Below are 14,553 nucleotides of genomic sequence, written 5' to 3' on the forward strand. Positions count from 1 at the left end.
ATATACTCACAACACAGACATGCATAGATAGTGCCTCATAATAAAGAGGTTTTGTCCCCCTTAAACCAGTTACACTTATATTAAGGATTTCTGCATAATCAAGACAGCAAATTAAAGGTGGGACTGAGATAGAATTTGATTCAGTAACAAATGATCATACAATATAGCTAGATCATACAATAATGTAGCTTAGCACAGACTGAAAACCTTTTCAGAGAGAGAGAGAGAGAGAGAGAGAGAGAGAACGAAGAGGAAACATTTTATTACATTTCATCAGTGATTCACTCCCATGGTCACGGAAGGCACTGAAAACAGAAGTCTGTAGATCTTGACTCATCAAGTAGGCGTAAATAATATATAATCCACTAATTGTAATTTTTTCTCTGGTGCACGTAACTTGCGAGCTATGAAAAGAAATGTGAGCTATGTCCTATTTCCCTTCCTTTACTGCAACACTGTCATGCGACCCATGTGAAGGCTTTTCTTTGGTTCCACTTTCCCAGTGTTCACTTTACTATGTTATGAGATGGCATGGAGGGAAAACTAAAACATGCCACGACTACTGTACGCATAATGAAGCACAAACAGAACATGAAAGTCCAAGCTAACGTGATCTTTGGTGTCCAAGAGCTCGTCTGCGTCTGCCTCTTGCTGTAGTTGTAAAAAGTCACCACAAGAGGTCTCTGTTAAAATGAGCAAAACAAAACAAAACAAACAAACAAACAAACAAACAAACAAACAAAAAACAAGACAGGTCCTAAGGCGTTAATTCTATTTATTCCAGACACAAGAGTAAGTGTATAAGAGTCCTATTGTACAATTTGTACAGCATCAAAATTCTGTCTTGTATGTGAGATTTGTTTATAGATCTGGTAAATGTCAAAGTGTATGTATCCATACATGTATGAGACACAGAAAATACGTGCAGGTATAATATATAAATGCATTTATTATAATAATTAGAACAGAGTCCAGTACATATATCTTGCATTTCTGATGAGAGAAACATTATCAAATAAAACAAAGACAAACAGCTCAGAAAGAATCGCAAGGATCCCTGTTTTCTGTGCACACTGTTTGCACAGACAGCAGTGCGAGCCACTGCAAACCAGACTGGTTCTTGTTCTCCAAAAAACCAAAATTTTCAAATTTGGTTATTTCAGTGATCAGCAGCATATCTTTTTCTAATTTAAGACATATGTTTTGAACAGTTTGTCTTTTTTTAAGGCATGCACGCTGGATTTGAAAATGAAGTGAACTGGCTTTGATGTGGTGTGATGAACAAACAGAAATACAATGGATCATTAATAATGCATTAGTCAAGGAATGTGCAGTGATGACAGAAATAAGCAACCGGGCTGGCATCTTTTGTTTGGGACATGTTATCGCACACAGTCTAATCACACACAGTACAACATCGCGGTACTTGAAATACTATGTGGATGACAATCACTGGAAAGACCACGAATAGTGGAGAATAAGATATAACACGGGCTAGGCACAGAACAATACTATTGCTATTAGAAACAGGTATTACCCAAGTCTCTACTCTAGAGGTTCTAAATGTATCCTTAATCCTTAATCTCATAAAACCTCCGGGCAAGGCTACATTTCGATTATGGACCATTTTCGAGTCTAGCTCTGCCCAATAATACTAAAGAATAAGGAATGGAAAAACAGTCAGTAGTTGACTGGAACCGCTACTGCAATGACTAATGTATGACGTGATTTCACAGAGAGCAATAAGATGCAGTTATAGCCATTCAAAGGGTGATTCTGATTCTACAGCATTATTCCCATGGAAACAAACAGTGCCTTTATGACACGCTAGCAGAGCTGGCCTGGAACCCACAGTCCCTCGCTCGCCCTTGGCCAAAACTAGTTGAGGAAGAGTAAACCCACTTGTGACCCACCCTGAATCCATATGGATACATTCACAAGCAGGAGTATTTCCCCTCACTCTTTTATTGCGACCCCCCCCACCCACGCCCCCCGGCGACCCTTAAAGCTATGTGCGAGGCAGCAGCAGGCGCAGATTGTTCTAGAACAAGAGCAATCATGACTTTACAGTAATATGTGTTTGTTCCAGAGAATTCAGCTTTGTGTTCTTATGATTTCCCCCCCCCCCCCTTGTTTCAGGATAACCAATTTGTTTAACAGTTTTTTTTGCTGGGCGGGGGTGGGGGGGGGGGTGTCATTTTTGCATGATTAGGATAAAACTAAAACAAAACAGCAAAAGTAGCCTGGAAAAGAAATAAGGCTTGAAGAAGTATATACTCTGAATATAATTCAAGAGTAACATGAATTCCTACGCAACTTTTTTGAGTCCATATTCACCATGCCAGTTACATTTACACATCACACGCATTGCACATCAAATTCATATAAAAGTAAAACTAAATACAAACCAATCTAAAAAAAGGTTATTTGCAGTTACAGCATTGCACATCTATTTTTGTAGTGTATATAGTTGGGTTATAATAATTCAGCATATGAGCAGACATATCACGAAACAGGAATTTAAAAAAAAAGGTTTTCAGAATAGCATTAAGTCCATCATCTGGTAAGACGTCACCATTGCACTGCAGCATTTCAGAGGCTGACTAACGTGAAAACAATTAGACGTGTGTAGTGTACGTGCTCATAATAGGCAGTGTATGTCCATTGAGGGGTTTGCAACAATCCACACTGTTAAGGAGGCACGAACTGTCCATCCAGCATTTTGCAGGGCAACTGGTAACAGACACAATGTTCCTGACAGCCCGGGTTTGCCCCAACAGTGGAGCTGACAGACAAAAAATGACACATGACTGGATTGCATGAACTCCACCTTAAGCGGGAGGAGCCTTGAACAGTCTCAAGTGAATCAGAGAGATATAGAACTAGAAGGAGTCCTGACCCCAGATGAACCCATACTGACTCGCCCACCAGAGGAAGCGTTTGGTTAGTTCCTTCCCTGCGTCTGGAAAGGAAAGCTCAGCAGACAGTAGTTATTCTCCACATTTTGGATGACTGACTGACTTTCATGTTCCTGAATTCAAGAAAAAGTTGTGTACAGAATTTGATGCACTGTATTGTAAAATTCTTAATTGTATTCCTGCAATCATACGAAAGCCAGTCAGCCAGTGTTGCATACTAAAAATTGCATCACATGGTGCAGCCGAGCCATCCAGATAAACACAAGGAAACGTTTTTAAAAAATGCAAGATTCCACAATATCCTTCACACCTAAGAGTGTCAGGCAAAAATAATTAGAGGGGGTTTATCCATGAGACAGATGGAGCTGTGAACAGCTAAAGAGTTTATCCAGGATCCCTCTTCCCAGTTTGTCCCTGACTGGATGAAAAGATTACAGGCAGTTCACATCAAACACACTTGCTTTAGTTACATATATCACATGTAGACTGGGAGAAAAACTGATTGTGGGTCCCTTGCCCAGAAGTGGCTATTGGTGTGTTAGATGTCGTCAGAGTAAGTCAAGGTGAGAAATGTGGTGCACAATCAAACATCGTGGCTAGTTCTGGGAACGCTGGAAAGACTCCGCTGGAGAACAGACAAGCATGGGACTGTAGACATGCTGGTTAGACTCTCACTGTCCCCCATATCTGGAGCAGGACAGTATAGTTACAATACAGGGCAGCTGGGTCTGCTTGTGTAAAATCAGGAAAAAGTGCCATCTGGAAACTAAGCTGCATTCAGAGTGGATTGAGAACAGTCACTCGAATACTGAAGTGACCCGTAGAAAAGGCTGTTGACTTTAGGACAGTTTAGACTGCAGTGCATGGAGTGAGTGAGAGATTGACTAGTGGGACAGGTACGTTGTACCTCCAGCTCCACTGAGTTTCACTCTGATCCATCATGCTTCTTTGTTACAGTAAGAATTTGGACATCATTTTACAATGCATCTAAAAAACAACACTGCATGGAAAGAGTCTGATGAAAAAGCAACAGTTCATTTAAACAGGCACAGCCTCAACTGACCCCCTAATGTCTCTTACGTCAGGAGAGTGGCGAAGCATACACTTAAAAGGAACTCAAGTTCTTCAACCTAAGAGGAATAAGAATGTTGCTCAAACAACTCAAACAACTCAAAATCGGGTTGCATTGGTTTCAAAGGACAGAGGTCATTGCTCTGGTTCACCTCTGCGAGGTAATTATGTGATTGGTGTGCAAAGGAAAGCAAGTATGGTGGTCGGAACAAAGCGTGCTGGCTGACTCCGAATCCTCAGCGTTCCGACTTGACTTTGTATCGGAGTACTAGGTAGGTGGCAAGCCGGAGGGTCAGGAAGAAGACCCCCAGGACCATGAAGTCCACATAGAGCTTGGCGTCCTCCACGTCCAGTAGCTGCAGCACCTCCTCGGGCTTCTGGAACTTACATACGACACCTGGGCACTCCAGTTCCGAGCGGTTCATACCGTAAATAGACAGGATGACGCCCTCGAAACCATACCTGTGTGGTCAGGGGTCAGGCTGGGTTAGCTGTTTATGTTCAGCATTTGTGATGTGTTAAAGACAAAAGGGCCAAGAAGGTAAAGCTGAAGGCAAAAATTGAGGATTTGAGGATTTCAACTACAAGTCCCACCATTCAGTGGATAGGACTTTGGGTTATCAATTGGAAGGTTGCGAGTCCAAATCTTGGCTCTATCATGTGGCCACTGTAGGGCCCTTGAGGAAGGCCCTCTGGGCTCCAGGGGCACCATACAATGGTTGACCCTGTGCTCTGACCCCAGCTCACAAGGAAGCTGGGATATGCGAAGAAAAACATTTATTTGTACTGTATACATGTGTATATGTATGTATGACCAAATAAAGGCATTCCATCTGGTCTAGATCTTAATCAGTTGCCAGATATGGTGTTGTACTCAGAAGGTAAACAGAGCACATAGATTTAACATTTCCACTTGAGGATGCAGTAAATGAAGCTTTCAAAAGGAACAATCTGAAATATGCAGCTTCTCTGAGGTGAGAGCACATGGGTGGCAACTGTATATTAATAATAAGATGGTAAAGACATGTGCTGGAAAATTTGTAGCTATGTCTGCCACATCCTTGCTTGTGTAATATGCTTATATAGAGGTCGTATGCTAAGGCCAGCTGCGAAGGTATTATGAAGTAGCTGTAAGGGCTAGTAACTGTGGATGAGCAGAGCACAGGCTAGTCGGGGCAGGTGAGTAGATTGTCTGGTCTTTTTCATGTCTAGAAAGGTATGCCCACATGGAATTGATTAACAGTGCCAGTGGGGCTGGGTATGACCTTAATCACCTGGGGTGCCAGGATGGATCTGCCATGTTAGGGAGTGTTTGATGGAACTAGTGGCACTGGACACACATTTATGGTGTCAGTGGGGCTGGATATGGTCGTAATCACCAGAAAGGCCAGTGTGGATTTATGAGCTTGAAGGGATGCGGGTCTGGTAGGACACCAGACCTCACTGTTTAGCTTTCTGGTGGGTCGTTGTCTTAATTCAGTGAAACACAGGTGAAGGGGGGGTGCCTGGCTGATGTCGCCTGTGAAGAGCTTGCCAGGTAGTGGTGGGTTGTAGAAGTTTATTATGAGTGAATTGAGTGGGGCTTGGGAGGAGGGTGTGCTGCGACTTACAGGGGCCCTAAACAATGACAAGATTATAAGGTGGTGAAGCCCAATGTGATATTTTATCATGGGGTCCAAAGTCCCTGGTGGCACCTCTGTGAGTGGTCTGGGCTCTATGTGAAACCCTCTTGGTTTGGTACAGGGTATTGGACATCTCATCCTGTGTATAACTGCATAAGCCTCACTTCATGCTTGAGCTTTAAGATTGCTACGGGCATGATGTTTTTCATGCCTAGAAAGTTATTGATAGTGGGAGCAGTACATCTCTATAATGAATTCAAGCGTGGCGCTTAATTAACCAAAAATCAAATTGATTCTACTTTCCTTTTGCTCTGAGACAGAGATTAATCACATATATGAATTGTTCAGGTTGTACAATTGCGTGACTTGTTTAGATGTAGTTTAGCTCTTAAATTCACAGACCTGACATAGGAGACGTAGGAGCTCCACTGTAGGTATTTGGGTATGGTGTCAAAGTTGACGAAGAAGCCTGAGAAGAGCAGGACCGGAATGGCTGTGACCGGGCCGACAAATGTGGCTACCTGGAGAGACACGAAGTGATACAATATGGTACAGGGAGTCAAAACAGGTGCAGTGGGGAAAGCAACAGAGAAAATACAATTCAAGGACTAGAGCTGTGTGTGTGTGTGTGTGTGTGTGTGTGTGTGTGTGTGTGTGTGTGTGTGTGTGTGTGTGTGTCAGAGGTGGGTAGTAATGACCATTGTCATGATTGGCCCCTCCTAGCGTTCCGTCTCCTTTATTGCCCTGTCTGGTGTCTTTGCTTTGCTTCCGTTTTTTAGTTCCATTCCATCATTTGAGTTTCATGAGTTTCCCCCATGTCTTGATTAGTTCTCGTTAGGTCATGTATTTAATCCCCGTGTTTGCCTCAGTGTATTGCTGGTTATTGTCAGTCCAAGTTAATCCACACCTCTGTTGTGTTCGCTTTACATAACTGTTTGTTGTATCATCTTTTTTCACGCTGCCTGTATTTTTGTACATAGCCTGTTTTCTGTTGTTTGTTTCAGTTTACTTGTTTGTAGTTTTCGTGTTTTACTTTGTTTGTTTTATCATGTTTCCCGGATCCCTCCATGTTGACTCTTTTACCCAGGACCATTCTAAGGACTCTGACTTTAGATTTGCTCCTAATAAATCTCACTTTTCTCAGCATATGTGTCTGCCTTGTACTCACTCCATGTTACAGCTACATTTACTTTGTTACATTTACTCAAGTACACTGTTATATTTGTCAACGTACATTCCTTTACATTTTAAAATAATTTTTATATTTTGAATGCTTCACAGCAGCCTGTCAAGTGTGGGAGGGTTAGTGAAATCCCTAAAGATGATCACTGAGTGCCACCCCATAGCTTCAGTGAACAACTATATACTTTTCAAGCAGGATTTTGTCGCATGCTTTACACTGAATGTAGTTGGTAACACTGAGAAACAGGCTTGCACTTCCATTTGTTGCAAAATCACTCTTTTACAAATACGCTGTGGAACGTTATAGCAGAACAACTTAGAGAATCATGAATTTTTGTTCCTGAATATTTATTTACAACATTTAGCAGACATTCTTATCCAGACGTCTTACAAAAGTGCTTTGTCATTTACTCATAGAATACATCCTAGCCAGTAGAGTAGGTTAGAGTCCAATATACCAATGAACTAGAATACAGGAATCAGTGCTGATACCTAGAAGTACAGGTATAACTACATTTAACTGTTTAAGCGTGATGGTATTTGTCTCTAGCAGTAAATGACTTGATCTTGTTTAGCCTATGCCTTTAATACCCAACAAGCAAGTGTGGCTTTGTTTCCTAATATTTGAGCTTTTTGATTAGCTAGGCTAATTCTAGCTACCAGGTTTTAATGTAGGTGTGGTGGCATTTAAATGATGGGACAGAGAATTATTGGGAAAAAATGACTTATTGCTCCATGAAGCAGTGAAGTGAAAATGGGTTTCATGTTATGTGCAAATTGTAGGGGCCCCTAACTGAAAAGAGAGCCCTGTTTTCTTTGCTAGTTTTGCTACTTTATTCATAACAAGAAGGCACAGAAAGCACACGTACATATATGCACAAGCTATGTCTTGATTTGAATTGCACTAGCTGACCAAAAAGGCTCGCTGCTACCTTTCATGGTGATGCTGTTACAATAAATTATCATCAAAAAATGGAACTCTCTTTTCAGTTAGGGGCCACAAAATTTAAAAGGGAAGTGGCGAGCATTTTTTGGATAAAAGTGTCATGTAAATGTAAAGGGTATCACTTGTTGCAATATGAGATCCCTCATAAAAAGTCTAGAGTGAAAAAGTACGTTGTTAATGGCTATTAATGAAAGCCCTAAAAATAATAACTAGCAATGTATAGCACATTTGTAAAAAGGGCAACTGATCTGTTGATTGCCATATGGGCTAGTTAGTTCACGTTCATATATACTACTAATCTGACATCTTGCTGGTAACTTAGCTTAGTTTGCCTTCTCCATCAGTCACCATTACATGGGGTCAGATATTTGTTAGCTAATAAGTTACTTCCATATACCCAGCAACACATTCTACAGGTCAACACATTCCTGCTGCCCCTGTTTGTGTGCTATGACTGTTTACTTAATGATTTTGTTGTTTATGACCTAATTATTAGCCACTAATAAAATCAGTTTAAACCATTCATAAAATTTTATATTCAAAGCAATAAGCTTTAGCCTTTGGAACTAATGGTTTTGGGATATGCATACCCAACTGCTTGCCTGTTGAAATTTGCCTGTAAAGGTGTGCTGACATTCTGATTGCTTTCTTGCCTGTTTTCTGTCTTTCATGAGTGTTTGTCTGCATAGTGTCAGTCTTTCTGAACTGACTGCCATTCACATGTATAACTGTCTGCCTTCTGATCCTCAAGCCTGCCTGCTTACATGTTAGATTGCTGTGTGTCCACCAAACTGTAAAAATGATTTATGCTTTTCACTTCATCTTGCCTTTTCAGAACAAAGTATTCTAGGAGAGTCCTAAGAAACATCCTAAGATGTTCAAAAATCTTAGAATAACAATATTAATTGTAAATGATTCTTATTTATATAGCATATACCTTACAGAACCCAAAATCTCAAGGTGCTTTACACTGAAATGAACGAACAATATTCAGTAATAAAACACTGATCAAATAAAACTGTTAAATCATGAAGTATTAATGTAAAAAATAAAATTAATTTAAACAGAATTTAAATTAAACAGGCTAAACAAGCTGAACAAATAGGCCAAGCTAAAGAAGCAACTCTAATCTGTATTAAACACCAATAGAGCTTGTACTCTAAATACTTTCTGGACTATTCCAAAGTATCGGAACAATAAGTGAAACATGTTTCATCAGCCTAGTTATTTTAAAAGATTAGACAGTAATCTTAAAGGAATTAGTCTTATTTTCCTTATAATGTGCTAAAGTAGAATAAAATAATTTTGATTGTATTGTGCAATTAACAGAACACAACATGGACCAGAGCTCTATTAGTGATTCATCCATTAAACAGAGAATAAGAATAAGAATCTATAAATGTAGACCTCTCAAAATTCTTTGGCCATGGATGTTAGATGAGGCTGTTGTTGTTTGAAGAACGATAAACTAACAAAGAATTTCAAACATTTCCTTATATATTTTTGTTGTTGCCATAGTAAAACTCCTTCACCTCCAAAGGTGGCATGGATTTCTCCAGTATTTCAAAAGGTCAGTTTACAATGACCAAATTTGTTATTCATCAGAAAATTGAATTGTTGCTAATAAGCAAGATTTCAGCACAATTATTTTGCTATCCTTATACTTAACATCATTTAGTCAATCATTCTCTGCGGTTCTCAAAACAAGAGCAAGTCAAAAAGCACAAAACAAGACGAGCATAAACCTGTGAGGAATGACAGCAAAATGCTCCTTGATGGAGCCAAACAAATCATCTCAGACTTGGAGAAGCTGGATATTGCACCAATCTTGACCCATTTTGTGATGAATCTGACTGACAAGTATGCCATTTTTAAACCTTTTTTCTTTTTCTGTTTTTTCTTTATAATTTTTGGTATACGTTTGAGTGCATGAGATTTTAGCATACATATTAATTATAGTTTTAAAAAATGCTTTTATTCACATTATTCTAGGCAGTGGAGATCAATCTGGAAAGCAATCACTAGTCCAGTAAGTCACACCACATTGCTTAGACATCAACATGTTTTAAATGGGATTAATTTTAATTGTAAATCAAACAACCGAAGCCATTTTGGAGCCATTTTCAATGTTCACCTTTCTATGTTATCTCTCCTTTCTTTCACAGGAGACAAAGGTCATGATCTCTCATATGTGTTCAGTCATTGTGGACATTGTCACTGAAGTAACTGTGATGGGTCTTCTTCCATCTCTGGAAGAAAATTTAGGTGTTGATGTAAGATCAGTGTTGCTTTCAGATTCCAAGAAGGAGACTGCAGATTTTTCTGGGAACAACACAGAGGATTGGTCTGATGTCTCCGCTACAACGTAAATTTGAGCAAAGCTTCATAGTAAAAAGCTTGTTAAGATGTTTTTTAAAAGACTGTCTCTAATATCCCATACTTTTTTCCATACACAATTACATCAGTACACAACAATTTCAAACCAATAAAATTAACACATACTGTCTGCTACATCATCTTAGTTAATAATTCAAGATTATACTATATTTTATTATTTAAGGTCTGTAGAATCTTGCCTGGGAAGAACACCTTTACAGGACCTATTTGGCATTACTGAGGACATGGTTCTGAACAATATTCAAGAAAGGATTCAGTTGTCCCTGATTAAAGTGTACTCTGAGGCAAGATCACAGGAGTTGACCAGTGCCATAGTGAAAGAGGTAGTGCGCCAGGTGAACTTGGCCTTGCAGGTGAACATGAATGAGGCTGCATTGTGTTCTTTACCACCTGTGCTCCGTCCAAGTAATTCACCTCCAATTCACCTCCAAAGCAGTCAAAAAAGTGGTTAGTATGATTTCATCCATGTTGAATGCCTTCCGTACCAGATATTGTAAGAGAAATCATTCAGTTTCAGTCCCTGTGAAGGAGGGGACAGCTCACATAGACTCTCTAAGCAGAGATGTTAGGACTGCAGTTATTGATACACATCGCAGTCGCCTGGATGACCATGAGAGAGACCCAATGTTGATGAAATTCTGCTCTACTTTGGAAGATAAATATTCAGAAGCAATGAGTGAGGTTTTGATGGGACATACTAAGAGTTTGGCATCGTTATCCTCAGATGTCCAAGGATGACTCTTTCTCTGCTGAGAATCAGCACCCTAACACTGGCTGCTGCTGCAACCCCAGGTGAGAGCTTATTGCTACAAACACATATGACAATTTAGTTGTGCAGTTCTAATCAATAAGTTTTTGGTCTTACGATAGGTGATGAAAATGCCCCCCCCCCGCCCCCCTTCAATGAAGGCATCAGCGCTTTTCACAAGGATGTTATCGTTCTTAAAAAGGCAATGCTCAAAACATCAATAAAGCCAAATTTGCTAAAACATTGCAAAAAAAAGCTTATTTTTTATCTCTATATGCAACTGCATGTACAACCAGTGCTGGAGGAACTTATTACCTTATTACCTTATTAGGTTTCATACTTCAGATGTTAATCAAAATGAGGATTTTGAGGAGAATATGTTTAATAAGCAACTTTTCTCCCAAGTTTACCCACCTTGTGCTTGTCTTCCCGGTTTTCGATTTCTCCATGTTTTTCAGACCTCATCTCCTGCCTGACCCCTGGACACTCCTCAGACTCTGCCTTGTGTTATTGATCTTGGAACAACCTAACTACGAATACCTGCCTGACCCACTGATCTGTTTAATTAAAAAATAAAACCTCCTGTGTTTGGATCCTTGTTTGTGTGTGCAATCGTTACTATATATATATATATATATATATATATATATATATATATATATATATATATATATATATATATATATATATATATATATGTTTAATATTTCATTAAATGAAGTAACTCACTACTTGCATAGTCTTTTTAACATATACTTTCTTACTTTTACTTAAGTAATAATTTAAATGACTACTTTTACTTAAGTAATTATTATTTTAATGTAACAGTACTGTGAATACAATCTTTGGCTATTCTACACACCTCAGGTGTGTGTGCATGCATAATGAGATACCTGTAGGGAGGTGGAGGCTGCTCCAATGAGGAGCCCCAGTGATTGGGCCACCAGGGCTGTGGAGGTGGATAAAGCCATGAAGAGAAGGTACCTGCCAGCTTCAGGGGGCTGCTCTGTCATCCAGTACACTATACTGCAATACATGATGGGACATATGACCTGTGTGTGTGTGTGTGTGTGTGTGTGTGTGTGTGTGTGTGTGTGTGTGTGAGAGAGAGAGAGAGAGAGAGAGAGAGAGAGAGAGAGAGAGAGAGAGAGAGCGAGAGAGAGAGAAATTACATAGTTAGATGGGAGAAAAATGAGAAAGCCAGTGATGGGTCATTATTTTTCTTAGCTTAGTTTAGTTTTGACATTAAATAAACAGTAGCTCAGATCAGGCACCAGTGTAATATATGAGAGAGTAATACCACAGTAATGCCAGAGTAATGTCCATACCTGGAATGGAATGTCAGCCATGGTCTTGGCCAGGTAGTACGCCTTCAAACTGTACCAGTAGTTAAGATGTTCCCTTATAAACACTGACATCTCCAGGGGAACTGGAGGAGTAATAGAAAGTTGCTCCATTTATTTAATCTTGTATCACAGAAAACATTTTTCTCATCCACTATGAGAGATTTTAATCCAGTTGTTATCTTCAGAGCGCATTACACACACACACGAGCACAACCCCACAAACATAAGAGAGCAATTGTCAGTGCTATAAATCCATGCAAATTGTAAGGACTAAAAGACGACCTCATAAGTAGGTTTTCTTTGCATTTCCACATGTTGGTCCTCAAAAGTGAAGCACTCCAAACACACACACACACAGACGCACAGTCTTACATGTCAGGACAGTGGGCATAAGTGCTGCAAACATGAGAAAGAGCATGGAGAAGAAGAGGAAGCCAGTGTTGTTGAACACTTTGCTGGCATCATTTCCGATATTCAAGTAGAGCAGGCCAATGAGGACTCCAATACACAGGTGTGACATCACCCTGAGGTGGGTCAGTACCTGGACACACACAAATGCAAATCCTTAAATCCAACACAAATAACCTGTTTTAATTCTCCTCCATTACCTGTGTGCCACAGTAACCAAACCAAAAATCCAAAATCATGGCAAAATTGAAAATGAAAAAGATTTTGGGCCATTTACCTAATCCCTATGACGTACAGAGATCTACTTTCTAGAAAAAATCAGGCAGCAGTGTTGAAAGATCGTAGGAGGCCTCTCACCATATCTCTGCATATAGTGATAAAGGTTCTTTTGAAGAGAATGCAGAACTGGGTGAGGGTGCTGGTGGCGAAGGTGTGTTTCTCAATATATCCCGACTCCTGTGCAGGGCACACAATAAAATACGTTAGAGGTTGCCAGAGCATACGTTGGGACACGCACCCACGTGGGCCGCACGTCCGCTGCATGCGCCTGGGTGTGACTGTGCACACACGTTGTTACACTGGGTGGGGCAGGACGACGTGGAGTCGCTCTTGTCGCTGGAGTTCTTCTTGCTGCCGTCCGAGCACAAGCCGCCCTGCACGGCCTCGAACAGCACGGGGTTCAGATCGCCGTATTCTCCCGATGCCACCTCAATTACTGCAGGGAAACAGACGAAGGCCACGTGTGGATCATATGTACTATGACCTAGGACAATTTCTGCTGTTTTATGAAAGCTTTTCATAGTTATAGATAAACTGTTACTAATACTATTACATTATAATACTATTACATTATTGCAGACTGTAAAGTTGAGTGGTAAAGAGGCGGACACGTGTGGAGAAGAGCGAGATTTAATAGGGGCAAATACAAAATCAGAGTTGTTAAGGCAGTCCAGGGTCAAAGAGCCCACACGCAGTGCATGGGGATACATGAGTAAACAAAATAAATACACACGAAGGCAAACGGGGAAGCAGACTATAACTCAGGGCTAGGAAACACGGAGTACAAACCAACACAACCATACAAAATAAACATACAATCATCAAACCTAACATTCAAACATTCAATGAACAGCCAAAGCACAGGGATGAAGACATGGTTTAAATACATGAACTTAACGAGGGACAGGTGTGGAAAATCAAATGAGGGGCGGAGAAAACGAAACTATGGCATGAAACTAAAAAATACAAGACAAGGAAAACACGGAATATGGATCCCGGGAGGGACTGATCGTGACACAGACTGAAGCTGAAAAAACTGTTACTCTCCTCATAAAGCCTTTATAAATCAATAAAACAACATAAGGAACAGAATATTGCTTCCATATATCAACACAGTACACAGTATAAAAATGCAGTATTTCAAATGTGCAGACCAAGAGATAATACATAATTTTGCCAACAGAAACCAGTTTGTGTTTGTGCAAACACAAACCAGTATAAATCTGTATTATTCCACACACACACACGCATGCATGGTGGACATACTGAAGTCGGCAGGGTTGTGGTAGGTGGGGCAGTGGAGGCCCAGGTTCTTCAGGTAGGGGATGAGGTATGGAACCGTGCCCTTATATATGCACTGGCCCTGGCTCAGAATGTACAGCTGCAGCACAGGACAGCAAGAGAACCTTCAGTGAGCCACATTCCATTAGACCTCACTAGATATGCTTACATCACGTTTTGCACTGGGCTGGGCTCAACTGGCTTTCAGTGCCCGAGCTTTGCATTGATATAACGTGCAACTGGATAAGGAAACCTGAGCAGATTCAGTTTGGGAAAGTGTTTACAGACACTGGGTAACTCGAAGCCCACCAGCTGAAGAAGAACCTAGACTGTGGAGAATTTTCTCAATCTTTGT

General features: G+C 40.4%; 1 protein-coding gene across 4 annotated transcripts in view; it reads right to left on the minus strand.

Moving 5' to 3' along the window:
- Positions 1-565: 565 nt before the first annotated feature.
- The window catches only part of abcg4a (ATP-binding cassette, sub-family G (WHITE), member 4a), a 27,112-nt gene continuing 13,124 nt past the window's right edge, over positions 566-14,553 (minus strand). For 2 of the 4 annotated variants that reach the window (XM_081719218.1, XM_035527542.2), the window contains exons 8-15: positions 14,184-14,298; positions 13,208-13,353; positions 12,996-13,094; positions 12,603-12,771; positions 12,213-12,313; positions 11,778-11,936; positions 6,014-6,132; positions 932-4,451 (exon numbers count right to left, since the gene is read on the minus strand). In XM_081719218.1, the coding sequence (XP_081575344.1) occupies positions 4,226-4,451; positions 6,014-6,132; positions 11,778-11,936; positions 12,213-12,313; positions 12,603-12,771; positions 12,996-13,094; positions 13,208-13,353; positions 14,184-14,298 (1,134 nt within the window). In that variant the 3' untranslated portion in view covers positions 932-4,225. Of the gene's footprint in view, positions 684-931; positions 6,133-11,777; positions 11,937-12,212; positions 12,314-12,602; positions 12,772-12,995; positions 13,095-13,207; positions 13,354-14,183; positions 14,299-14,553 lie in introns of those variants that run through there. The other 2 variants (XM_081719220.1, XM_081719219.1) reach the window with 2 other exon arrangements.

This window comes from Electrophorus electricus, chromosome 8 (assembly GCF_041902795.1).
Source record: "Electrophorus electricus isolate QZ-2024a chromosome 8, ASM4190279v1, whole genome shotgun sequence".
Lineage (NCBI taxonomy): Eukaryota > Metazoa > Chordata > Actinopteri > Gymnotiformes > Gymnotidae > Electrophorus > Electrophorus electricus.